We start from the raw sequence: 25,910 nt of genomic DNA on the forward strand, positions 1-25,910 counted from the left end.
ACAACCCTCCCAGGGGCAGGGATGGGGGGGTGAAAGAAAGGAGAAAGCTCAGCAAGGTGTTGCCAATGCTGAACTAAAACACTGCCCATATGTCTGTGGAAAATAAGATATCTCTACTTTATTCCTTCTGCAAGTGCTCCAGTTGGACTTTTTGCGTACTTTGGGAGTAGTGTTCAGCCTACCACAAAATAAATTTTTAGTCAATGAACTACTCATCTGGAAACATGCTTCCCAGCTTTACTGTAGCGGTGCTTTATTTGTTGTGTTCATAAAACCATATTCTCTACCCGTCCTACTAACTGCATTCACTCTTTTCACCTAATTTGTAGAGGAGGAAAGGAGAGATGCCTTTATCTCTGCACCGTATAAAATATACACTAGTACTTTCACATGGGATGAGCCAGCCATTTTACTGGTCAAATAGCCTTGCTTCAGGATAAATTTTCCCACTTTCCTGTGGGAGAAAATCATCACTCCATTCATTTTTTAAACATCCCTTGTAAATTAAGACCTTGGTATTTTCTAAAGCCCTTCACTTCCCTGCCTTATCATTTGTAAGCTTCTAATCCCTTTAATCTTTCTAGTCAGGAGACGTCCAGGCAGCAGGGAGCTTTGTAAAGGTGTGGAAATCTCACCAAATTCCCGTGTAATGCTCTCCTGCTCTGTGCTCCTGGTACCTCTGCAGTGACACATTACCCAGCTACTGGAGGGAGATCAAGGAAGGGCAATGCCAAATGTGTGAGATAAGAATTTCATGAGTTGAAAGCCAGTTAAGAAGAAAGGGATCTCTTTCTAAACCTGCTGCGAGACCCTTTCCTCTCCCACCTTCTGGGAGTTTTACCCATCTCCATCGCAGCACGTTCGAGATGGACCATCCATCTCCTTCACTGTACAGCACCAACAGAGACAGTATTGCTGTGCTGCCCTTAGTAGATGATAGCAAATTCCATGTGACGAGCTCAAGGCACAATCTATGCAGAGCGTCAAGGTGACCAAATTTGAGCCTGACTATAATTTTTACGTCTGTACCTATTTAATGCCTGTATTTGCCCATCTCCTTCTCATTCAGCTACACTGTTTCCCAGAGGCTTACATTGGTGAATTAAATAGAGTGAGCAGTGGAATTTCCAGAGGTGTGTTGTTGCCCAGATGAACAACTAACTCAAAAGAGTAGACCTGAAATGTGCTGAAGGCATGAATTGTCTAGTCCCTGGCTTAGTCATGTAGCTTCTGCGAAGGTCCTCTCAGCCCTTTAATTTGGCAGTGGTAGGTCTTTGTTTTAGCAAAGCTCAGTCCCAAATTCTGGGGAATTTTTCTTGAACAAGGATCACAGATTTGGCAGCCCGATTCCCAGCAGCACTGTTGAGAGTTTGCCAAGCAGGTTGGCTTGGGAGGTCCCCCACATCAAGCCAGTCCTGACTGGTCGTGCTCTGGCAGGTTGCAGGTGACATGTCAAAGAAACACAAGTATGACAAGGAAGTACAAGAGTGACAGTGGGGGGATGAGGAATGGTTGCCTTTATGGACATTGCCATCTCTTAGTAAGCTGCTGGACAGGTTACAAATTGCCACCTGGCTTTCATATCTCCTTGAGCTGGGAGCCATCCTTCATGCCCTGTTGGCTGTGTAGAGGGCCAGTTGTAAGGTCCTGTTATCCCATAGGAGTTTTGTTGGGCAGCCAAGCAGGGAGCTCTTACACCAAGAATTAGCCAGGAAGGGCAGCTCCTTGAGCAGCTGAGACTGGCTCTGCAGCCCTCGGAGCTGTGGGAGCTTTGGGCTTTCTCTGGCAGTGGGGATGCTGGCAGTGGGAAGGTGCACCACACTTTCACTGTCTCTCTTAGGTACATCGCATTCCACATATATGTACTCCTGAGGTTAGTCGTGCTGGCTCTAGAGACCCTCTTCCCAACTTACTCCCCTGCTGTTTGAGTAAAGTCCCTGTGCTGCAATGTCTCCTTTCCCTCATGGCTTGATGTCCTTCAGCAGCATCATTAACTCTGTCTGCCCATATAATGATCCACCAAAAGGAAATAAAGATGGAGGTGAAATGGTAGCAGCAAGACAATGTTTCCATAATCCTGCTGGGTGGCCCAGCCCTGCTTCTGCATTCTGGGTACTGCCTTTTTGTGTTAGAAAAAGCTCGATTAGGAGTTTGCTGTTCATCCATGCTGGCCTCTTGCCACACCTGTCATCAGAATGGGCTGTCATCAGAATGGGCCATTCTTGTGCTTTGAAACAGGTGCGCTTCAAGATGACCCAGTTGCTCTGGGCTCCTTGGGCCTTCAGAGCAGGCTCCCATGGGTTTCTGCCAAGCAGATCCCTGAACAAACTGAAATCTGTTCTCATAAGTCCAGGATCTACTATTTTTATTGCTCACTTCTCTTGAGATGTTCAACTTCACAGTCTCATGGTCACTGCAACCAAGACTTCTCTTAACCTTCAGGTTTTTGTTCTGTTCTTCCCTGTTCATGGATAACAGGTCCAACAGAGCATCTCTCATTTTCTGCAAGTTGCGTTGACCGATGGGTGCTTCTGTATCTAGGAGGGTGTCTCCAGGGACATGGCTTCCTCCTGATGCCAGTGCTTGGTTCAGGTTTGGTGGCTCCCATACCTCTCCTCTGGGTCTTGCTTCTCCTTACCTGCTCCCAGGGCACTACACCAGATCTATAATGCAGATGTTCAGATGGAGAAGGCACTGTCTGCTCCTGCTCATGCAGAGCACAAGAGACCTGTGCCATTCATTGCATCCCATTCCTATCCCAAAGAGAAATTTCTCTGCAGAGTGCATGCACTCCACATGCTGCCTCCCAAAAGTGTGGCTGCGACTGCATGCAGTTTGATATCACTGCGTACTCAGCACTTCATCTTCTCCTGCTCTGCAGCCTGAGCAGAGCCAGGAGAAACTGCAGCTGAATTGATCTCAGTGCAGGACTGTAGAGCGCAGAAACAAATGGCATCACGTAAGGTTTCAGGCAGAAAAAAAAAAAAAAAAAAAAAAAAAGTCGTAATGTTCCTACACATGTTCCTACTATATTTTTGCTAGTGATCTCAACAGAGCAGTGATACTTAATTGCATCAAGAACCAGTCTCTGTGTGGGCATGCAGAAGGGTAATAGTTTATGAGTCAGGAAAGGAGCAGTTCAAGGCACCCATCTCTACTTGCGTAGCCGGCCACCTGAAGTTTAAACTAACAAACAGGTTTTTGTTCACACTGAATGAGAATTGAACCCTGAACAAAACACCGGAGTGTCTCTTCCGTGCTCAGTTTTAGTGATGCCAACAGCATCACTGGTGCTGGACTGAAATTAGGATTCATCTGATAATAGTGACTTGTCAAAAAATGAATGAAAATGTGGATTTAATTTCAAAAAGAGAGTTGAAAGTAGGACCTGAACATCCTTTAAATGGGGAAGCTTGTAATTTAACAGCCAAAGGCACATTCTTATAGATTTTAGCGGTCTAAATAAAGTGTTGCAACTAATGTTAGCTTTAGCAAGGCAACCGGATCACCTCCTGCTTCTGACAGTCCTGGTGGTGGCGAAGGGAGGAGAACTCCTCTGGCAGTGAAACTGGAGGGAAACAAATGCAGCATGTGCATGAGCAGTCGTGTGTGATAAGGTACTGAATAAATTTATTAAGTCAAATTATCCCTTAATCTGGCCACCTATATAAATCAGGCCCTGGGACAGATACTGAACTAACACGTAAACGGTAGCAGGTTTTTTAGAAAAATAATCTGCCTTGCTTTAAAAGCAATAGAGAATCTATCAAAACAAGGAGTCTCTCAGGCTGATTACCCACAGTGTTAAGCATTTGTACCTTGTTTATAATCTGAGTTTGTCTAGCTTCGTCTTCAGTTGCTGGATTCTGTCATGGCTTGATCCAGCAGATTGATAAATTCTCTTTTCCATTTGGCACTTACAGCCCCTAGCCAAGTCACCAGGTAAATTCTTCTTTGTCAAGCAACAAAGATTTTGTAAAAAAGTATATTTTCCAATCCTTGAATAGTTCTTATGACCAAGCTGTCTCCAAACTGTCTGTGTTTTCCTTGGATTTTGCCCAGGAGTAGTTCTGCCAGAGCCAGAAGCAGAATTATCAATGCTTCCTCAAACCATTGTCTGGTCTGATCACCCCAGGACTTCATAAGCCATTTTGGACCCAGGTAGTTTTCCACGATAAGTTCAAGGACTTTCCAGAGCTTCTGCTTCCCAAAAGAGGGTGCCTCACCGTGTGAGTCTGGCCCACGTGCTCTGCTCTGGTACCGTGTGTTTCACTGTGACCCACTCTCTTTGTTATTCTCTGCTCGCCCAACTTTATCTCACCTGCAGACAGCAGCAGCGATGGTTTAACGCCTTCCTCCAGGTCATTAATAAAGACAGAAAACAGCATGGGTGCAAAAATCAGCTGTGGTGGGACCCCAGGAGCGGCTGTGTGCTGATGGTTCGAGACTTCCCTGTTTAACTGGGTCTTAATCCAAGCTGATGTTTTACTGTTCAGATTTCTTAATGAAAACATGTGCCCCAAGTCAAATATCTTAAAGAAATCTAAATTTATCGATACTATTATTACCTCTATAAACCCAGCTTGGGATCTTATTGTAAAATGATCTCTCTTTACTGACAAGATGTATATTCCATATATGTGAGTTGATTGGCATTAATGATCTTACAGACATTATATATAGCAGCTATCACTGTCATCATTTGCATTTACAGGTTGTTTTTCATCAAGGTGATTTGCAGCCATGAACAAATCTTCATGACTTTATACTGAACTCAAAAAACAACCCCTTTATGCTCACGTGGACTATGGCACAGGGAGGTTAAAGCTCATAGTGAAAGAAGGAGGATTTCTCCCAGCTTTCCTTTGTAAGGTGTTCTCATGGGTGCTTCAACGGGTGAGGTTTTCACTTCCTTACATGAAGGATGATCAGCACCCTTAATGCAGAGCCCTCCCAGTTTCAGCTGTCCTCCCAAATTGGCAGCCAGTTGCAGAGACAAAGCATATATGAGCCATACAGACAAGTTAAGAAATTAAATATCTTTGGAGGAAGTGACTGCAAGGATATTTACTCCTCTCCGCTCAGGAGCGGGAGGTCAGCTGGCCAGGTAGTGCTGTGGAAAAACACCTCTGCAAAGCCAGAAGGATAAACACGACTGTTTATGAATTCTTCCTTTGGAAAAAAAAAGTTTTAAATAGCCTGATGTGATAAAAGCTGACTCAATGCCCCATTAACCGCAGGTATCAGAAAGCAAGCCATCTTTTTTTCCCATCACATCTCTGGTCCATCCCAAATGCTTCCATGGGGCACTGGTCTCATGGAGCTCCAGAATGTACCCATGGGTGGGACATTCTCAGCCAGTGGTTGTCTGTGAAGGAACCAGTTCCCTCAGGGCACATCGAGACAGACCCCTGAGGGCCTAGACATTCAGTAGGTGATCCTTGATGAAAAGTCTCCTGAACCCACCCAGCCTCTTCCAGAAACCCAGAGAAGGTTTCTCCAAGCTCCTGGAGATCACCTGCCTCACACCAGCTAATGAAGACAGTTCTTGCCAACCCCATGGACTCAGCAGCCGGTCTTTCCCTCCCTCACCCTCTTCCCTAGTTTGGTTTTAAAAAGATGAGAATTTTTTAAAGTAAACACTCTTTGTATTCCTGCCAAAGTGTTTAGGATACATTTGCTGTTCTCCACTGCAAAGGCGGGGTGGGAGTTGTGTTTTGCAAAATCAAAACAGGTTTCACAATATCACCAATGCCAGGAGAAAATGCTGGTTACCAGTGGGTTCCCAATACAGTCATTAAATGTGAATGCCAAGTGCTGCCCTTTTGCCATTACATACTCCACCTGCAAAGAACAAAACCGCTGTCACTTTGATCTAACAAAATTAAAGTCTTGTGGATGGATGGGGGGTTAGGAAAACACTTAAAAATGGAATTTTCTTGATTTCTCTGTCTCTGGTGTTGGTCTTCTGCAGTAGTGAGTTCCTAAGCAATAACTGCATGTTGTGGAGAGGTGTTGGCATGTTTCAGACTCCTCTATAAAATATAAATGCATCATTATAAAACCTCCTGCTTGCCCTTCCCAGAATCAGACTCTCACAAGACCATTTGGTGTATCACGAGGGTTTATCTGTGTCATGGCCGTGGGTGCATCAGTGTGTGTTTGCGTGCACAACCAGCAACTTTGCAAAGTGGAAGATGAGGGAATGGCTGAAACCCCACCACAGCGAACAATGAAAGTTTCGTAAACCAGCTTGAATTCCCCATTTAACTTCATCAGCTTCAGTTCATCAAAGAGCCAATGCTCAGCTCAGGGCTGTCAGGACAACGATGGCATGAACTCCCTCGTTATTTATTACGAGGTGCCTGGTGGAGCAGAGCAGCACAATTTGCACCCAACTCATTTAGCATTTGCAGATGAGCACTGACTGGAAGAACCAAGTGTGGATTGGTTGCCCAGGGTTTATCTGTTAGGGTCAATAGCAGGTTCTTGGGGGGGGGGGTGTGGTCATCATCCATCAGATGGGAACAAGTCCTGAACATCCAAGTGCTAAGACCAAGTCTTCAGTGTGTGTGGAAGATGCATGGTGTGCTCTGTAGCAGGAGCAATGTGGTGTCTGCGTTCCTGGGAGATGAAAATAATGCAGGCAAACTTGTCCAAGCAGGGCAGGGGAAACTCAAGGTTATGAAAATGAAATCATTCTTCTTTTGCTTTTCCAATGACTGCTACTGTTAAAATGAGTAATTGTGGAGCAGCCGTGTCCAGACAGAACTGTTTCTGCTCACAGTTCTTGGTGACAGTCAAAAATGCCCTACACGGCAAGGAAAGCAAACAGCAGCTGAAAGTCATGCTGACTCGGGTGAGTCTCCAAGATCTGTGGATTGGTGATGGTAGACACAGCCCCAGGCAGCCAGTTTTGCTGATAAAAGATCAGATTTGATAGAGTTAAATGGGATAAAATAGGGTTAATAGAATAAATGCCTGCCTGCTGCTGTGCGTGGTCAGGGAGGGTGAATGAAAGATAATCAACCTTCATGCGTGAGGATGTCAGCCGCGCGCTTCAGGGGACCTAAAGGCAGTTCTTTGCACCGAGCAGGCACGTTAGTCCTCTCTGCTGGCGTTACAGGAAGCAGTTAGGTGTTGGCCACTGCTAGATGCAGAACGCAGAGCTCCTGACACAGCGGTCTGGTCTGTCGTGACAGCCCCACGACTGAGTCACAACTGCAGTGCTGCATCCCTGCTCTGGTGTGGCTCCTCCAGGACACCTCCAGTGGGCTCCAATAGAGAAAAGCTTGGGGAGAAGCTCGTCCTGAAGATTTTAGTGATAGATTTTGTTGCCTGGGAAAGCAAGGTTTGCCATTGTGAATGCTCCTTCCACCATGCCCAACAAATTAAAGCCAAACAGGCAGTAAATTTCCATGGGCCATTACCCCTCTCACAGAGGAGGTTAAGTGTGATGAGGGCCAAATTGCCATTTAATGCGATCTAATTGATTTTGTAAGCTGTTGTGTTAACAAGAAGCTCTACGGTGTTCCCCTGGCATCACCCAGACAGTTTGATAACATCTGGTGCGTGCCCTTCCCCAGTGGTGGACGAGCACTGGGAGTTGCTGGTAGGCATCAGCTTTGTGTGTAACGCACACACTGGGGCTGGTCCCCAGGGCAAGGGTTAGAGAAAGGATGCTACAGAGGCCTGGAGAGCTTCTACCTTCCTGCTATGACTCAGGGGCCCATAGCTTGGTCCTGCCTTCCCTGGAGTGTTTGGGAGCCCTGTAAGGGCAGGAGTGCCCATCTGGTGCAGGGAAGCTGTTCAGCACCCCATGGGAAGGGCAAGGTTGAGTAGCCTGTGTTTGTGAGGAGCTGCAGGGTCCCCACGGAGCTGGGGAGTGCTTGGTGCCAGCACTGGCCCCTGTCCTGGCAGGAAAATTTGACTTAAAGTGGATGCCTCCATTAGGATGAGCTGTGGAGAGCACCCCCGCCGTCCCAGAGCAGGGACAATAGGCCATGCCAGGCTCTGCTGGCTGAGATAAGAAAGGTGGCCCTGTGTTCTGCACCGCAGACAGATCTCTTGTACTGTGTACAACACTGGCTGCTCTCCCAGCAAGCATGGGGTCTCCGTGCTTCATATTCCTCCTCCTTGTGCCATCAGGAGATGCTTCCCTGGGCTGGGGGCGAGGCACAGTGGGGTGAGCCAGGCTCTCCTGCCTGCTGGGGCTGGCAGGACCAGGGAAGATCACTGAGCCCTTCTCTGTCTTCAAGGGTTTGTGGCTGCCCCAGCATGAAAGGCTTCATTGGAAGTAGTAGACAAGGCGGCACAGCGCTTGGTGCTAACTGTATCCTTTGCCACTGTGCTGCAAGCAAGAAAAATGAGCAAGCTGATTTTTTTTATTTAGTTTTTGACTCGACTACAGAGCTCTTCTGGCCCCAGCCTACCACCCGATGCTGGTCATGTCCCAGTGGCCCCAGCCATCAGCTCCTGCAGCCCTTCAGCTGTGTCTCCTGCTTGGGAAGCCAGGAGTTGCTCCATCTCCCCAGACGTGGGCCCAAGGCATAATTAACGTTGATAAAGCTGCGTGTGGTAGCCAGTGATGCCCTGCACATGTGCAAAGTGTTATTTATTCCTGACTCCCTCTCAGCCTGACGCTCCAACAGTGAAACCCGCCAGGTCTGACTAATGGTCCCAGCAGCTGTGTAGGATATTCGAGTTGCTCTTCATTTACGGATTCGGTGGGTCCCTGGTAATTGGAACGTGGCAACTTCTAACACATAACAGATGATACGACAGTGGAGGGAATTTGTCATTGCTTCACTCCCCTACGGCAAGAAGGGCTCATAAGTCACAGCTGACAAATCTTTTAATGACTTTTAAACTTCATTTACAGAAAAGAATGACCATAATCAACAAACAATGATGGGTTACTAATCTTTCTGTATTATTAAAAAAGGAGTCTGTGTCTGTAGCTCTATGGGAGCTTAACGCTGCAAAAGGAAGGGTGATGCTGTCCTGGAGAAGGGCTGGCAGAGAGTGAAAGGATGAAAACCGCATCAACAGGGAGCCTCAAGAGTCCGTGAAGTCCTGAACCATCACACATAATCATGGTATGAAAGACTCACATGATGATATTGATGGAGAATGAGAGCAGTAGACAATGTACTTTCATCTCCGGCTTTGACCCACAGCCTGCTGACATCGGTGGGAAAATCACCGGACCATCAGTCACCTCTGGGCTTCAGGCGATCCGATGCCAAGGGTAGCACAGCACATGGCAGCGGGTGTACCCTCCATAAAACCAGGCTTTCTTTTAGTCTTTGCATCCATGTAGAACTGGAGAGGCAAAGACGAGTAGATGGGGAGCAGGAATTTTTTTTTCAGGAGGAAAAGGAATGGCTGCCAACATAGGTCTTGCTATAGCAGTCACCTCAAGCAGCTCAGCTGCTTTTCAGGTCTCTTTCTCCCATCACTGCAGGCTGCATCCCTCCCATATGAGATGATACTTTCCTTGCGGTGAGGGTGCCTCCCCAATCTCTGTGGAGCCTCGGAGGTGGTGTTCAGACAACCAAACCTCAGCAAATCCCACCACAAGTGCAATAGGAGCCCACATCCCAGCAATTTTACAGAGATATGTATCTTAATAATTTATGTCATTCTGCATATTTAAAGTGTCTGAATTAATTTTGAAAGGCAATCAGCTGATAATTAACTCTTGAGAGACGAAAGGACCATGTCAAAAATCTCAGCTGTTAAAGAATTGAGGGTTAGTGTGCCAAGGACCACCAACTTCATCTTGCTCTGTGCTCCCTAAGGCTCCCCATCCCATGTCCTGCTCCCCCCCCCACCAGCACAATCTCTGGGGAGCGAGCGCCAGGCTTCGGTGATACCCGTGACATGAAGTCCTGTAGCAGGTGGGGGACACAATCAGCTGTTTTTCTCTGTAGGAAAACATGGACAAGCATTTTGGAGGAACAGTCTGATCTATGTCCCAGAGGGACACCTTTGATCTGCAGGTGGTAACTGCACTGACAGTATCCTCCTCAGCTCGTGGTTTTGCCAAGTCTCCTGGCATTTGGGGCTTTGCTAAAATCCCCAGCAGCAGAAACCACGTGGTGATGTGGAAATCCCCGACTTCTGCTCAGTCATTCAGAAAAACCAGCCATAGCCCTCATGGCTTGGAAAAGGCAGGGACGGCCCCAGGAGCACAGCACAACCCGGGGAATGAGCAGGACCAGTTAGTTTGTCTGGGAACAGAGCAGCATTTTCATGTTAAAGAAGCCTTGGCATCAAGATGCAGGACTTCTGCTTAGAAGACACCAGCGGAGCTAGATAATGAGATTTGCATCAGTGAAGCTCCGTCTGCAGCAGCTCCTCTTGGAGAGCTGAGTGGTTCTGGCAGGTGATTAAATTATCTGGTGGTGGGTTGGCAGCATGAAATAGGGTCCCTCCTGGAGCCCAGATTTTCCCCCTACTTCAGCGTTACCCTATGGTAAGAGGTCCACATGTCCTTCTCACAGGAACCCACATCATGCCCTATGTAGGGTGGGACATGGCCCAACATTGCAGCTTGGGAGTGCTCCTGAGGTCGCCCATTAGACATGGCTAGAGGGGTTTTGTTTGAGGAGGTGAGCACTGGGCTCACGGACCGGAGCAGGAGGCTCTTCTGCAGCCAGACTGGGAGCCCTGCTCTTCCACCACTCCATTTCTTCTGTGCCACATGCAGGGAGAGGCAAAAAACAGCAGCAAAGATGCCAGTTCATTAACAGCTAAGAAAGTTCCCAGAAAGTTCACTTGCTTTTCCTCATAAATAAATCATGTGCTGTTAAAACAACATTTGGGCTGGTGGGGGGGGTTGTTCATTAAGGAACATCAAGTCAATAGGTGGCTGATGAGAACCTGTCTCCACAGCGTACGAGTGAGAGAGTGGGGGATGGAAACTTTGTGTTTTCCTATTAGGCTGTGAATGATAAAGAATTAAAGAATAATTCTCAAGAAATTAGTCATGGCCAGCCATTAATGAGCATCTTGGTAACAAACTAATGAGCTGGCTTCAGATGCCTGTAAAAAAAGACTTTAATTAGATTAATACATGTAGCATTGTCCATAGCCCAGTAGGTAATCATCAGGTTTTGCACCAGTGGGATTACGGATGACATTCTATTTAATTGCTGTTTCCTTTTCATTTTCTTGCCTTTTTTTTTCTTTTAAAGATTCTTTCCTCCAAAGAATTTTGTTTCTGTTCTCGAACATAGCCTAAATGTTATCCATGGAATTCTGCATCTGAAAGCGCTGCCAGACTGGGCTTATCTGATTCAATTGACCTTTAAAATTTATTTTGCTGCTGTCAAAAAGAATGTTAGTCTGTTCACAAGAGATTTCCAAGACGATTAGAAGCAGAGACTCCTGAAAAGTCTACTTGTTGCATATTCTGCAATCAAAGGATGAGCCTAGCTTTTTTTTTTTTTAGGAGAAAAATGCCTTAATTTAAAAAATATTTTCATGGAAAAGCAGAGTCCAGAAAGGTTCAATGCAAATGGGGAATCTGTGTTCCAAGTAGACAGTCAAAGAGCTGCTGAGGAGCTGCTTCTCATAGTCTGAAACCCAGGGATTTGGTCCATGCAGGCTTCAGAAGATACCGTAATTCTTGGTTCTGGCACAGTACTAATGGCACTAATATTTGGCCCCAGATGCTGTCAGGACTATTCTCATGTTTCAAATGCAATGTTGTTAGCATGGGAGTGGAAACCCAAATTTAACCTGCCGATGTTGATACCTGCCTGAAAGTCCTGACCAGTGCATGACAGAAATCCTTGTTTTCAAAGCAATTCAGCTCTCAACTGAAGGGCAGGACTGAGAGTCAGGTGCACTTTGGATGCTCCTTGTTGTCACATTGCACTGCTGGTGGGACAAGCTTTTGTCTTTCTTGACACAAGGAGAGACTTTGGCTTTATCAAGCAGATGGGAGAAAACACTGCCTTGGTGTGAAGGCAGAGCATCGTGACCCTGTGATGAGGAGCATGTATATGTACTTACCTCCTGAGTCTGCCTTCTGGGAGCTGTGTCCTGCCCCGCCAGGAGCCCCATGAGCTCCGGCATGGCCACACACGTGTGTGCCATGCGCTGTGCAGCGTTTGGGGTGAGCCCCACCTTTGTGGAGATGGGCAGGGTGAGGAGCAGTGCTGCAGCAGGAGCTGCTTGGATGGATCTCAGAGTTTCCAGCCATAGGTCATCCCTTTATCACACTTACTAGGAAGGATTTAAAACTCTAATGAATAGATTTTTAAGCTTTCTATAGGCATGAATAATATATAGGACACATGGTTACGAGCCACAGCTATAAACTATATGCTGATCTGATAAACTTTGTAACCATAGTAGCTTTAACAACTGATTAAATACTTATTAAAACAGCTATTGATTATTTATTGCTCCTTTATGAAGGATTTACCAGCTGCACTGAAATTTAAATCAGAGCCAGGTTTTCAAAGGATTGGCAGGATTTCTCCAGTTGAAAATAACTTGTTGTTTTAATTAAAAATTAAAAAAGGAGACTATTTGCATAGCAAGACGAATAGTTGAAGGAGATTATGAGGGAGCTAATTCTGTTCATGCTGCTGTGCGCTCAACATCCACTCGTGGGCAGCAGCACCCTGCATCAAACAGGAGTGAACCCCAAATTTCTGGAGGTAGCACTCCAAACCAGAGAGGTTCAGGAAACTAATTCTGCCTCACGTGCAGTCATCCAGCACAGCGGCACCAGCCAGGGGGGCTGCAGATGGCTGCACGCTTGCGGGTCCCAGTGCTTCAGCAATAGGTGACATAAGCCAATGTGTAGTGGTGATGGTGTGCTGCAGCTATGCCGAGCCCGGAACCGCTCTGGGAGAGGATGCGCCAATGTAAAAATTCACAGTGCGTCAGACATGGCGTAAAGTAAGATGGATCAAGGGAACAGAGTCAGCTCCTCCTGCCAGAGCCCTGCAAAATGCAGAACTCGGCATCTGCCACAAGCTAATGGTGTCAGTCTGGATTATTTGCTTATGTCCTGCAGCAAATGTGCTTTAATGAACCAGATTTGGCTGATGCTTTCTCTCCCTCCCACTCAGTAGCTTTGCTTTTTCCTCTGTACAGTCCAAGTGTGCAGGATGGGTGCAGCCTCCATCTAAACAGGGGTGAAGGAGACAAGAGGTGGGCAGCAGGTACCCCGCCTTCACCCACCCCGTAAATTGAGACCTGAGTGCTCGGTGGAGAGCAGGCAATTGAGGTCAGGTTATAAGTATGGCTGTGACCCTGAGCTCCCCAGGAGTTTCCAGCATGCTTGCAATGGCAGTAACTGCTGAGTGCTTCCCTGTGACCCGGGGTGGTGCAAACACATCGCCACGTGTGTCATTACAGGCAGTCCCCATCTAGAGCTGTTACAGTGGCATTCTCTCCTGACATGTCAGGTGTTAATGCTGTTTCATTCTATCAAGGAAAATATGATGGTGGAAACTGGGCTGAAACTGGGTGTGCTGCCTAAGCCTGCAGAGCCTGCATGCTCATGAGGAGGAAACAGTGTCCTCAGGCAGAAAGTGGCACCCCCAGCAAAAATGTTTGGGAGGCTGTGGGGATGCACGGTGGGCTGCAAGGTAGCATCAGTGCCTTCTCCATCTCTGCACCAGCCACACAACCCTGAGGGGGTGGCCTGGGTATGGGGGGTGAATGGGGCTGGGTGACCGTGGAGGGTCCCAGGCTGGAGTCAGGCTGGGGCTTGGTGCTGGGGTGGGTAAGAGAGTAGCATCTCTGTGGGGACTGTGTGCTGGTTTTGGCTGGGGTAATTTTCTTCATAGTAGCTAGTACGGGGCTATGTTTTGGATTTGTGCTGAAAACAGTGTTGATAACACAGGGATGTTTTAGTTACTGCTGAGCAGTGCTTACGCAGAGTCAAGGCCTTTTCTGCCTCTCACCCCACCCCACCAGCGAGCAGGCTGGGGGTGCACAAGGAGTCGGGAGGGGGCACAGCCAGGACAGCTGACCCCAGCTGACCACAGGGCTGTCCCACACCATATGGCATCATGCTCAGCATATAAAGCTGGGGGAAGAAGGAGGAAGGGGGGGACGTTCGCAGTGATGGCGTTTGTCTCCCCAAGTAACCGTTACGCGTGATGGAGCCCTGCTTTCCTGGAGATGGCTGAGCACCTGCCTGCCCATGGGAAGTAGTGAATGAATTCCTTGTTTGGCTTTGCTTGTGTGCGCGGCTTCTGCTTTGCCTGTTAAACTTCCTTTATCTCAACCCACAAGTTTTCTCACTTTTACCCTTCTGATTCTCTCCCCCATCCCACCAGGGGGGAGTGAGCAAGCGCCTGGGTGGTGCTTAGTTGCTGGCTGGGGTTAAACCACAACAGGACCGGGAGCCAGGTCAGTGATTGCAACTGATGAAGCCTGAGTCTGGACGGGTCTGGGCTGACTGGTCAGCAAGGTGGAGCCCTGGGAAGTGTTTGGAAAAATTCACATACCCTGTACAAGGAGCCCCTTGTCTTATGGGAGATGGGACAGCCCAAAATCGCACTGGAGAGACCCAAGGACCCACTTCGCCCGCAGCAAAAGCATCCTGTCTTACCAGGCTGTGCTCAGTTGCACTTTACAGGGGGAAACAGATTTGCAAAGGGAGCCCACAGCTTCACAACAAGCTAGTCTGGCTCCTGCTGAGCTGATCTCCAGCTTTCTAGCCCTTCCACCTCACTCAGTATAGCGGAAATTTCCTCAAAAGACAGCCCTCGTCCTGCAGAACCAGTCTAATAATTGTGACATCTTTGTCTACCTCCTTTTTTTAATAACTTTCTGGTCCCTTAACAATCACTTTTGGGAGACTCGAAGCTGTTTTCCCCAGAAAACCCAAGGACCGGTTTCCTTCCAGTTTATTCTATTTATTGAACCACACAACAGTGAACAGGGTCTTTCCGCTCTCCGGGAGGAGGGCTGAGCCCCTCTGGGTTTCTGTGCAGGACTTGTTGGAGACTCAGAAGTTATTAAAAAGATTGCAGGGTTTGTGTTGGTTATTAAACTAATGCTTTGGAGCTTGGCTCTGGTGTTTGGGGACTCACTAGCAAATTATTCACAACTCTCGGGGGAGGAATGGTTGGCACCGGGGGTAGTAGGGACTTTGCTTTTAAATGCATGTACATTTCTGTGCTATCGATGGTGCTGCAGCGGTGCAATCAGTGGAGTCCCTCTGTCTTGTAGCTGGCTGTGTTTCTTTTTAAAACTGTTTTTTTCAGCTAAAAGAAGGACTGTTTTAGTCAGAAATCCCTCAGAGCCGAGCGTCTGGGTTGATCTCTGCCTGAAGCGGGATGCTTGCCGTGTGACAACCATGCCAATTTGTTTGTGCTAGGACATGTTAACTGCCCTGTTCCTCCCTAAAAATCTTGCCACTTGGAAGTGGCAAGGACGTCCAGACATTAAAGGTTTGGGATGAATGCAGGGGGGCAACCTCCAAAAAGCAGTGAGGTGGTGCAGAATTGAGGTGGTGCAAGAGTACACAAGATGGTTAAAGAAGACCTGAACCAAGCTGCATCATTCAGGCTTCCTCCAGCGTGTGAGCAGGGGTGCACCAGCCTTGTCATCGGAGCTGGGGACCACCCAGTTCTCACTGAAGCATAGTGGGTACACCACAGGCTGTAACATCCATCATGTGCTGGCAAGACACAGGTTTGCTGGTGCTTTTTTTGGCACCCCAAATGCTGAATTTTCCCCAAACCTGGCAGGGGGCGGATTTGGCCCTTCAACCCATGCCAGAGGTCCCTGCAGGACATCTTCATTTGTCATCTGGCTCCCAGTGGAAAGCCACCAAGTTGGGAAAACTTGTTACTGGACAGAGATGGGGACAGGATGAAAAACCACATCTCCCCTTTTGTGAACAACTGTGATAAGAAGAGAATAACAGCCTGGCTACGTGTTGCCGTCACGCTGAAATAAAGAGCACTTTCTGCAGGAGAGAGTGGTGGAGCTCGGTGGTTTTTCTTTGCCTTCTTCTTTGACAGTTCATCACTAAGACTGAGGCCCCTGGGGTTTTCAGACACCTGGCTCTCAATTAAACAGCTAATCTGTGAAGCAAGGCACTTAAAGCAGGGAGGAAAAATAGCTTATCAAGTAAACCAGCTCTGGCCTTGGGCAGTTACCAGATTGAATATCAATATTTTTAAGGGATTCCTGAATGTTAGCGGCACCAGGGACCGTGTCATTGTTTCCAGCCATGCTGTCCTAGGAAGAGAGGAGAAGCGCTGGCGGGGATGGGACTTTGTTGGTCGGTGTCCGGACCAGGGGCATGTGCAGGCAGGCACAGCCTTTCCTTGAGTGTGGGAGCTGCTTGGGAGCTCAGAGTGGTTCTCACCACCCCTAATAAATGGCACGGGGGGGTCCTTGACTTTTTGGGGTACAAAGCTCAGTTAATCCCATGTTGTGTTTTCTTCTCAGCCTGGTGGTGGCAAACAGGTTTCCTTGTGCCATGCACAGCGAGGCGGTAAATCCATGGAGAGCTGCAGCCTTGGGATCTGTGGTAGGGTCAGGTTGCAGGGATGATGGTCAAAGGATGGTCAGACAGCCCTGTGGCGGCAGAGCCTGGGTGCAGACGGACATGTTTCTGGGGTCACCATGGTGTGGCTCGACTGCTGTCCCCTGCAGAGCTCGCAGGGTGCCACTAATACAGGCACCTGCCCCATACAGAGGGACACGGGACACACGGGAGGGAAGGAACTTCTGGCAATCTCATCCTTAAGTCCCTCTGTCTTTGGGGGCAATTGGGAGCGGAAGGTGTCATTATGATGTTTCTGTAAGCTTTGGTGAGGTCGGTGGCACAAACCCCCTCACCCCAGACCTCTCCTATCTGGGCCTCAGTTTCCCTTGCAGAAAACAGGGATAATCATACTAATCTGTCCTGGATGTTCTTTGAGGTCCTACAGATGAAGAACCCCTTTATAGATTCGTTTATCTATGTCCGAGTATTACTAGTTGCATTTTGTCTTGTTCTCTTTTCCAACTCAAGTCTGTCTTGTTGCAGTTCTGGGTTGGGGGATGAAAGGCAAAATAATAGCTGTGAAAATGCATCTGCTGAAGACAGTATAGTTATTAGGCTATTAATCTATAACCAGTGATATGTGTCTCTGCTGTGTATATTTTTCTAATCAGACATATCACCAAGATACTCTGCTCTGACTCATGCCCGCTGGTTTCTACATGGTGTATCAAAGAGACAGTGGCTTGAGGAGAGAGACATTGTACTTCATAGCACTGCTCTGCCGAGCTGTTTTGTTTCACATGGAAGGGACGCTAAGCAGATGTGGCTGATGCTGTGCTGGATTTAATCTGAGCACAACACAAAGTGCTCTGATGGAAGGCAGTTAGGTGGAGTATGAAATATTAATATGCGATCGGTAAAATGTCCTTTCCAGTTGTTGCAGTAAGGGGGCTAATAAGTGATGTGAAATGAATATTGTTTGTAAGAAGAAACCCTAAATGAATGGGACAGAGAAGGCAAGGGAGGCTGTTTTCTGCAGGGGATGCGGGGCTTGTGGGGGGACAGCAGAAGAGCACTTTGCACAGGGTTTTTGAACACCCAGTGTTCACACTGTTTTGTAAGCTGCTAAATGAGATCCGTGCAGGCCGCTTGTTAAATGGAGAACGTCATTGATGGTGCCTGAAATCTCAGCACAATGCCGTGCTAGAAGCCCAGAGTTTCAGCTCCCCAGCCTTGGACAACACTCCCTGCCAAAGCCCTGCGACCTGCCTGGGCAGGGATAGCAGTCAGTGGCAGATGGCACTCGAGAGCATCCCATCCGCAGAGATGTCGGGTCCTCGTTGGCTTCCTCCCAAGTCTTTCCCAGCGGCATCATCATCACCTTCCCTGACCTTGAGTTTGCCATCTGGTGGCCCCATCCCATCACTTATCAGCCACAGGCACATCTCCTGCACAGACCTGCAGTGTCCTGAGATGGCCCCAATGCACAGAGCTGCTGGAGCTTCCACCAGGGAGCCAAGGGAAAGGCTCTACCGAGGGAGCGGTTATGCTGAGCTACCCGCCCCGTCACCGGTCCCCGCAATGGGTGGTGAAAGTGAGCTCTCCCATCTCCAGCTCCTACAGCCACAGGCTTTATCAGGTTGGGGGGGACCCAGCATCCCAGGTGATGAGGAGGGGAGACAGCGCAGGGGATAAGCACATGCTGGTCCCACTGCAAAAAGCGTGGGGGAAGGTCACAGGAGCCAGACAAGGAGGGTGCAAGGTGGGGTTGGGGGAGCAGGGACCTGGGAGAGGCGCAGGTTCCCCTACACCCCCCCACCTCCATGGTGGCCAAGGTCATACCTTGGGAGATGCCTTGGAAGATGTCCTTCTCCAAGTGAAAATCCATCTGGTGCCTTAGTGCCTTAGTGCCCACCTGAGAAATGCATTGTCTTCATCCAGCTCTTTTTTTAACAAACCCACGGGGTGGAGGATCCATTGACAGCAGCAGAGCTGTCTCATGTTGCACCTGCTGAGAGAGGGCAGCCCACTAGATCTGGGGGAAGAAGATACATGTTTTATGTCTCCACGCACCCCCATCCTGCCTGAATCCTCCAGTCAGCCCTTTCTATTCCCATGCACAGAGGCAGCTTAACCCACATCCCTCCTTAACCCCACAGAGGCTTACGGAGCTCAGTGCCCTGGTGTAATTGGTGTTTGCAGCTGCAAACAGCTGGTCAGAGATTCAGACTATTGTAAATAACATACATCTGGGCTCATTAGAATTGGGGAAGGGTTTGGGCAAACAGCAGCCTCGGGTTTCCCTAAGCTGGGGCTTGGGGTAGCAGCAGTAAAACTCTTCAGAGATGGGGTGGGAAAAGAGCGACAGGGGTATATTTTATTTGAGCACTATATTTTACTTTGAGGAAGAGAGCAGTCCTCCTGCTTGCTTGCGGCTGAGCCAGCCCTGGAAATGGTATGGCCAAATTTGACCAACCTACTTGCTTTCTGTGGCACTGTGTGGCCGAGGAGATGACATGGGTGGTGTCTGCCTTGACTTCAGGAAGGCTTTTGGTGTGATCTCCCACAGCATCCTGGCATCCAAGTTAGGACACAGCAGTCCGGATGGGTGGCCTCCAAGAGCAGTGCAAGCTGGATAGTGGGGCTCCAAGGGCAGTGATAAGGGCTCGTAATCTGCCTGGAGGCCAGTTGCAAAAGGAGTTCCTCTGGGGACTGGGGATGGGGGAAAGGAGGGCCATGGGTGGGTAGCAAATTGATTGGAGACTTACATAAACTCTGGCAGATAAGCAAGGATGGAAAAGTGGGAGTGCATCGTCTAGAGGGGAAGCAGCTAAGTGGGGCCAAAGATGTCCATGTGACATGGGCCAGTGTGGGCAAGAGAGGTGCCAGGGCAGAGTTACTCTAAAATAGAAAATACAGGCATCAGGAACTGGAAAGTCCAGGAGTCACCAAGTGTAAGGGCACATGTTGAAGTCACTGTCCTGCAAAATCACTGAAACCCCAGGGCGGGGAGAGCCATGGGTTCACAAGGGGTCGGATGTGTCCTTGGGTACCAAGACCATCCAGAGCTACCTGGATACAGGTACCCTAAATGTGTAGGCTCTCTGAAGGTTGTGCACAGCCTTAACTGGTCCTGGGGGGGTTTAAGATGGAGATTTCCTGGGGACTGGCCATCCTGGAACAGCCTCCAGCCGGGCTTTGTGCAAGTACTCGGGATTTCTGAGAATTGAGTCCCTGAGGCTCAAGCTGGGTACCCAAAGTGACCGAATGGCTGGAAACGGCCTTGGCTCTTCCTCTGTTTCTCCATCTCTGCACCAGGAATGGGGACAGCTTCCTCTATGAACCTCTTCCAGACTGCACTGCAAAAATATGTTAAAATAGATAGTATTAAGCAACTGTTATTATATAAGTTGAAGCTTTGAGCAACCTGAAGAGGTTGGGCACCCCTTGCCAAAGATGTGAGGATTTAATTCACTTAGATGCCTTTAAAAGTCCTGTCCTTTGGTTATTTTTTTCCAGTGGTTTTTAGGAAGACTGTGCTGTCAGGAATTGTTTTTAAAAAAATAAACCAAAAGTCGCATCTCTTTTAATCAGTAAGGGTGAAAGGGAAAATATAACAAGCCAGACTCAGACAAAGTCTAACTTTTTTTTGATTAGCTTTAGCAGGGAAATCACTTCCAACCTCAATGGTAGGTTAATAGAGTCACAGGGGTTAGAGCTGGATGAGATTTATTGTGCCATTGCATCCTCCCCCTGCTCCATGCAGATGATCAGCCTTGCTGGGTATCATCTCCAACGCTCTGTATGGTCTGGCTTTAAATGATGAAAGGAATTGAGTGTCCAGTCCTTTGTGCTTTGAAAATTAAAAAGGCGGAGGTCTGGACATCATAGCTTGTCTGTTCAGAGCTCATTGATTGCAATCAGTGTTCAAATGCTCCATGTCTTCCTGGGTTGGGCTGCAAGCACCATCTGTGGGCAGGGCTGGGCAAGTCTTCTCTCTTGTCTCTTTGCTCCATGCTGGACTGAAGTTTCAAATCCTGGAGATACAGAGCTAGCGGCAGCGAGCCCTAACGCTTGTCTGTGTGGGTAGAAGTACCCTCAGGCAAAAATAGGACTATGGGCAGAAGCAGCTCCCCCCGGGTGTCCTGAGAGGCCAGTAGCTGAGCAGGCTCCATCAGAAGGACATCCATCACCCAAGAAGCCAAAATGGGGCTCACCTGGCAAAGGGGTGAGATAGGTATGATGAAGTTATTCCCACCTAATAGGTTTAGGGGGAGATAGGAGCAACCAGAGATTTCATGTCCTGTGTGGAAGCTCTGTGCAGAAGACAGGGAAGAAGGAGGACTTAGGTTCTTTGCAAGTCTTGGGTGAAACCCTAAAAAGCACATCAGGAAATGTTGCAGCTTTTTCCCAGGCCTCTGCCTGTCTAGTGAGGAGTGTAGGAAAGACTAACTGTGTGTTTTAGGGCTCGGCAATGCCAGAGCATTGCACACTGCCTGTGTCAGTGCTCAGGCAGGCTGGGCTGTGGGCAAGTGGAGCCTGTCAGGGCTTGGGGACCAGGGAGACCAGTTCCACAGGAGCTGCATCCATGCAATTGGGCAGCTGCCACCATGCCCACCTCGGACCAAGCTACTCAGACGAACTTGGGCTTTGAGCCGAAAGAGCCGAAGCCCCAAAGCCAGGCAGTGCTTTAGCTCTGCCCATTGCCAAGGCAGACACTGGGGACTACCAGGGAGGGGACACCATGGCCCTGTGGTAGCAGCATGTCCCCTGTGCAGGGCTATAGGCTCAGTGATTGCCTTGGGTCATGGAAACCGTGGTGGCATTGCCCCGGGAGCTGGGAGTACCTGCCAGCGCTGCTGGAAGGGGCTGGGGAAGAGCAGCACTGCAATGTGCATCATAAAATGCCTTCCACTGCTCTGAGCTGACTTTTCCCAGGTAAATACCACACACTATGTATGCAGCACACAATAGTGATCCCAAAGCATCCACTTTGTTTCTGGAAGATGAAAATCAAACTGATATCTTTGGACAGCTGTAATTTTTGCTGCAGAAATGTGAGCAGGCAGTGTAATAGGCAGCCAGATTAGCTTTAATTTCACACAATTTCCAGCCCTGTCCCTGGCTCCTCTTTGACCTCAGAGGTGAAGCCGGTTCTCAGGGGCTGACTGTTAAATACTCTAGGCAAGAAACCCAGGGGTCACGCCTTGCAGCTATGGGAAGCAGGTTGGAGTGGCTTCCAGCTGATCTGGCTGATGGCTTAGTGATTCCCAAGCTAACAGTGACACCTCCTGTTTGCACAAAATTCAGCTCAAAGCCCAATGTGTAAATGTGCAGGCAGGCAGCAGAGTGCAGATAGGAGCACATGGGCTGCTCCACCACTTAAATCTTTTCATTTGCATCCAGAAAACTCAAGTCCTCTTCCAGCTCCAAGTGTGGATCTGTGGGGACGAGGCTGTCCCTGTGCATGGTGAGAGCTGGCCTGTGCTGGGAGGTGCTCAGCAAGGGAAAGCCCAGAGAGGAGGGCATGAACAAAGGAGCTGAATGCAAACTGCTTTAAAAAGAGCAGTCCTTCGAAGTGTAATTAAGTATAGACTAGTAAAAGCTTTCCTATAATAGCATTAAAGCTTTTACTTAGATGTAAAATTTATTTACATCTTGTTTTGTCCCCCAAAAGCAACCAGCTTGCACCCAGAGTCTCAGCCTGATACATAGGTTTCCAGCAAAAGTTTTGTGCTGGCTGCAACATCCCCCCCTCTCCAACACACAGGGGCTCTCTGGAGACAGGATCCCCCCAGTTATGACTGGTGGAAGTTGAGGAGCTGGTTCCCTTGCTCCAGGCTTGCTGGGAGATCTATCCCCTGCCCCTTTTTATAAGACTCCAGCAATTCCCTTGCATACCTTCCTGACTCCCAATTTGTTCATTCAGGTGTTCAAGATGTCATTGAAGGTGCAGACAAGCAACATCACGAACAAGAATGACCCCAAGTCCATCAACTCCAGAGTCTTCATTGGCAATCTCAACACAGCCGTGGTCAAGAAGTCAGATGTGGAGACCATTTTCTCCAAGTATGGCCGAGTGGTGGGCTGCTCCGTTCACAAGGGCTATGCCTTCGTACAGTACTCCAACGAGAGGCACGCACGTGCTGCTGTCCTCGGTGAGAACGGGCGTGTGCTTGCAGGCCAGACGCTTGGTAAGTCTTTTGTTAAGCCATTTTTTGTGTCCGGGTGCAACACGGGTTGGTTGCTCCCTAGGGGATGGTCAAGAGATGGCCAGTCCAAGGTCAAACTGGGACATCAGTCTGCAGGTCAGGGTCAAGTCCAATGATGGTGAGCAGGTCAGACAACCCAGTGATGACCAAGCAGGTCCATAGTGACAAGGCAGGTGTTGGGCCAGGCTGGGAAGTCAGCCAGTGGGTCAGGATCGGCAGGGTCCATGGCCAGGCACAGGCATGGCTGTGGCAGAGCTGGAGACCAGCACTACTACAACACAGCTCAGGTAGGGGCTGAGGGCTCCCGGGTCCCATGTGGGTAGGGGACAGAAGTAAGGCTTGTCATGGTCATTCAGGCATATTAGTATCCTCAGGGCTGTGACATTGTGGCCCAAAAACTCATGTTACCAGCTGTGATTGTAGAAGCTAAAACAGTTCTGAATCATCCCGTGTCCTTGTCCTTGATCTGGTGGGGGAGAACAAGGGTGGGAAAAGACATTGCCTGGTTCCCTTTCTGGACCAGGCCTTATCCTTTGCCTGTCAAGAGAGGTGATAGTCTAACTCGCTCAGACTAACTTTAGCCAGCTGATGTTAAATGAGATAACTTCCCCCCAGACACATGAAAGTCTCTCATCTGCACTGCTGTGTGATAAGAAATAACAAAAAACCACCCCAGCTGCTCCCAGCTGCATCCTTATTTTGCAGATTGCTCTGAAGTGTCACATGCTGAGAAGCTCTTGTCACCAGCTCTAAGTTGAGAATTGGAACTGGAGACAGTATTTTTAATGAAAAATTGTTATTTCCAAGCCTGCTGCAGGCAGTGGTCATTGGGTACCCAGGAAAGCGATTTGCAGCCCATTCCCACCCTGCTTCTGGCACAGCAGTCTGAAATAAATAAAAAGTTTCATGTTAGATCTGATCATTAAGACAGTGTGCTGTTTCCATCCATGGTTTATTCAAATACCAGAAACTTCTTTTCACTTCTCTTACAGTCCAGAGAGCGAAGCTGCAGACGGAGGCGAAGCGCAGTGTGCCTGGGATGTTTCCAGCCCAGGACGTGTGCAGAGTCTGTAGATATGACAGAGAGGGCCTTGGGGAGCAAAGGAGCTCGTTGTGGTGCTCCAGACAGATACAGGAGATGCAGCTAAGAGACAGGCAACACTTGCCCACTTAGCTGAAAAGAGAGATGAAAGGTTTACCATGATAGGAACGTCTTACTCTCCTCTCACTGCTGGTCTCAGAGGTCTGGCATGCCAACAAGACAAAACTGGGAGTCCTATACATGTACTGGACGAGGTGCAAATTCAGCTCCCTTTCATCTGCCTTCCCTTCAATGGGCCAGTCTTACCACACAAGGGCTCAGCAGGCTTTCCTTTGCTGTTCATGGTCCAGTATAAACGTGGGGATGCTCCCCTTTGAGGACAATCCAGCAGAGAAGAAGAGCTGAACAATGTGGTTAGAAAATGTCTTTGTACACAACAAGGTAGAAAGTCCCCTCCTAAAAAAGCGGAGGTGATGGCCACATAGGAATGTGGAGAACGACAGGATGGGACAGGCAAGGGACATGGCCAACACATTGCTGCAGAGACTGTCCCTGCTTCTGTTCATGGGCAGGGTTTGGGGGGATCCTTTGAGGTGATGATAAAGCTTCCCTCCCTAGGTGGGCAGCAGGAAGGTAGGCTGCTTTCTGCCCTGGCAGCTCCAGCCAGTAACTTCAGCAAGGTGCAACCACGCGATTCTGTGGAAGAGCTGCAAACCATGACTGCCAGGCAAACGGCTGCATTTGACATGGCAGGAGTTCACGGGGGATCACTGCCTGTATGGTGGGGCAGCATGGCTCAAGGCAGCACCCGGTGTAGAGGCAAAGTACCCCCAACCTGCTCAGGGGCAGCAGCTTGTTGATAGTGCAAGGCCGCCTGTCCTCAGTGCCAGCAGGTGGTCACTCAGCAGGGCAGCGTCCCCACCAAATCCAGAGCCACTCCTGCAAGCACTTGCTGTAATGACTCAGTTGTAGCAGCCCTGTATGGCACAGTTCGAGTGAAACTGTCTTTCCTGCCTTAGCTGTTCAGATGGGAATGAGAATTTGCACCAATGTTTAAGAAATGTTGTGGGAAAGCATCATAGTTTTGCATGCGCTGTGCCTGAATTGTCTGCGTGGGCTTGTAGTCTAAGGATCTCATATCTCCCCCAGCATCCGTCAAGGCTTTTGCAAATCCTTCTAATAGATCACAGAAAAGCTGGTCCTTGCAGAAACCCTTAAGTCAATGGCTCCAGCTCTTGGTGGTACTTGCCCCTCCAGGAGCACAGCTGGCTGTGCTGCCATGGGACAGTTACATGCACTGGTGGTGGCAGGAGGGTTCAGCCCTCCATCTGCTCCCGAGTGCCAGTGATGATTTGCAGGTAACATTTTCCAGCACATACCAGAATGAATGAGTAAAGCAGCAGCATCTTTCTAGTTTGCATCTCCCAGCTAAGGTCAGCTCTCAAGCTAAATGGTCTAATAGCATTTCTTCCATTTTTTCTTTTTCCTTCTTCTTCCTTTGTCACCAGATATGGAGGTGATCCTATTGTCATCAGATATGGAGGTCACTCATCCCTGGAGGTATCTAAAAGACAGGTAGATATGGTGCTTGAGGACATGGTTTAGTGGTGGACTTGGCAGTGATAGGTTAATGGTTGGACTTGATGATCTTAAGGGTCTTTTTCAGCCTTAACGATTCTATGATTCCATGACTCTGTGATATGCAAACAATCAAACTTGCATTTTAATTGATCAGCAAGATACTGACCGCATCACAAAACAGAAGTGTTTGAAACCATGGCTGTAGCCCATCATGTGCTGGGACATGGACTGCTCTGCCAGGCAGGTCCTGGCAACCTCTGTGCTTTCTCCAGAGGCTCGCAGGCACCCCAGTCATTGCAGGAGGCAGTTGCCATTCCAGTGAGGGAATCTTTGCACTGGAATCTGGATCCACACCATAACCTGACCCTACCATGTTGGCTAGACAAAGCACCACCTCCCCATTTAGTGTGGGCAAAGATGCCTGAATATAAGCAGGAGGGATAGATACTGCCATGGGGTGGGCAGATGGATGCAGCAAAGCAGAGGAGGGAGCCAGAATGGGAACAAGATGCAAAATCTGTCCAGGCTGATGTGCATGCTAAGCTCTTGTCTCTCCTTGTTCACTATCAAGGGAATCCTGAGGGATCTGACTGCT

The 25,910-nt window shown here is 48.7% G+C and overlaps 1 protein-coding gene across 1 annotated transcript in view; it reads left to right on the forward strand.

Annotated features, from left to right (window-relative positions):
* The window catches only part of RALY (RALY heterogeneous nuclear ribonucleoprotein), a gene marked incomplete at its 3' end in the record, with an annotated part of 91,264 nt that overhangs the window by 47,562 nt on the left and 17,792 nt on the right, over positions 1-25,910 (forward strand). The window contains exon 2 of the mRNA XM_082325774.1: positions 22,410-22,674. Coding sequence (XP_082181900.1) covers positions 22,419-22,674 — 256 coding nt within the window. The 5' untranslated portion in view covers positions 22,410-22,418. The remainder of the gene's footprint in view (positions 1-22,409; positions 22,675-25,910) is intronic.

Source organism: Platalea leucorodia, assembly GCF_965183815.1.
Source record: "Platalea leucorodia genome assembly, chromosome: 13".
NCBI classification, from domain to species: Eukaryota; Metazoa; Chordata; class Aves; order Pelecaniformes; family Threskiornithidae; genus Platalea; species Platalea leucorodia.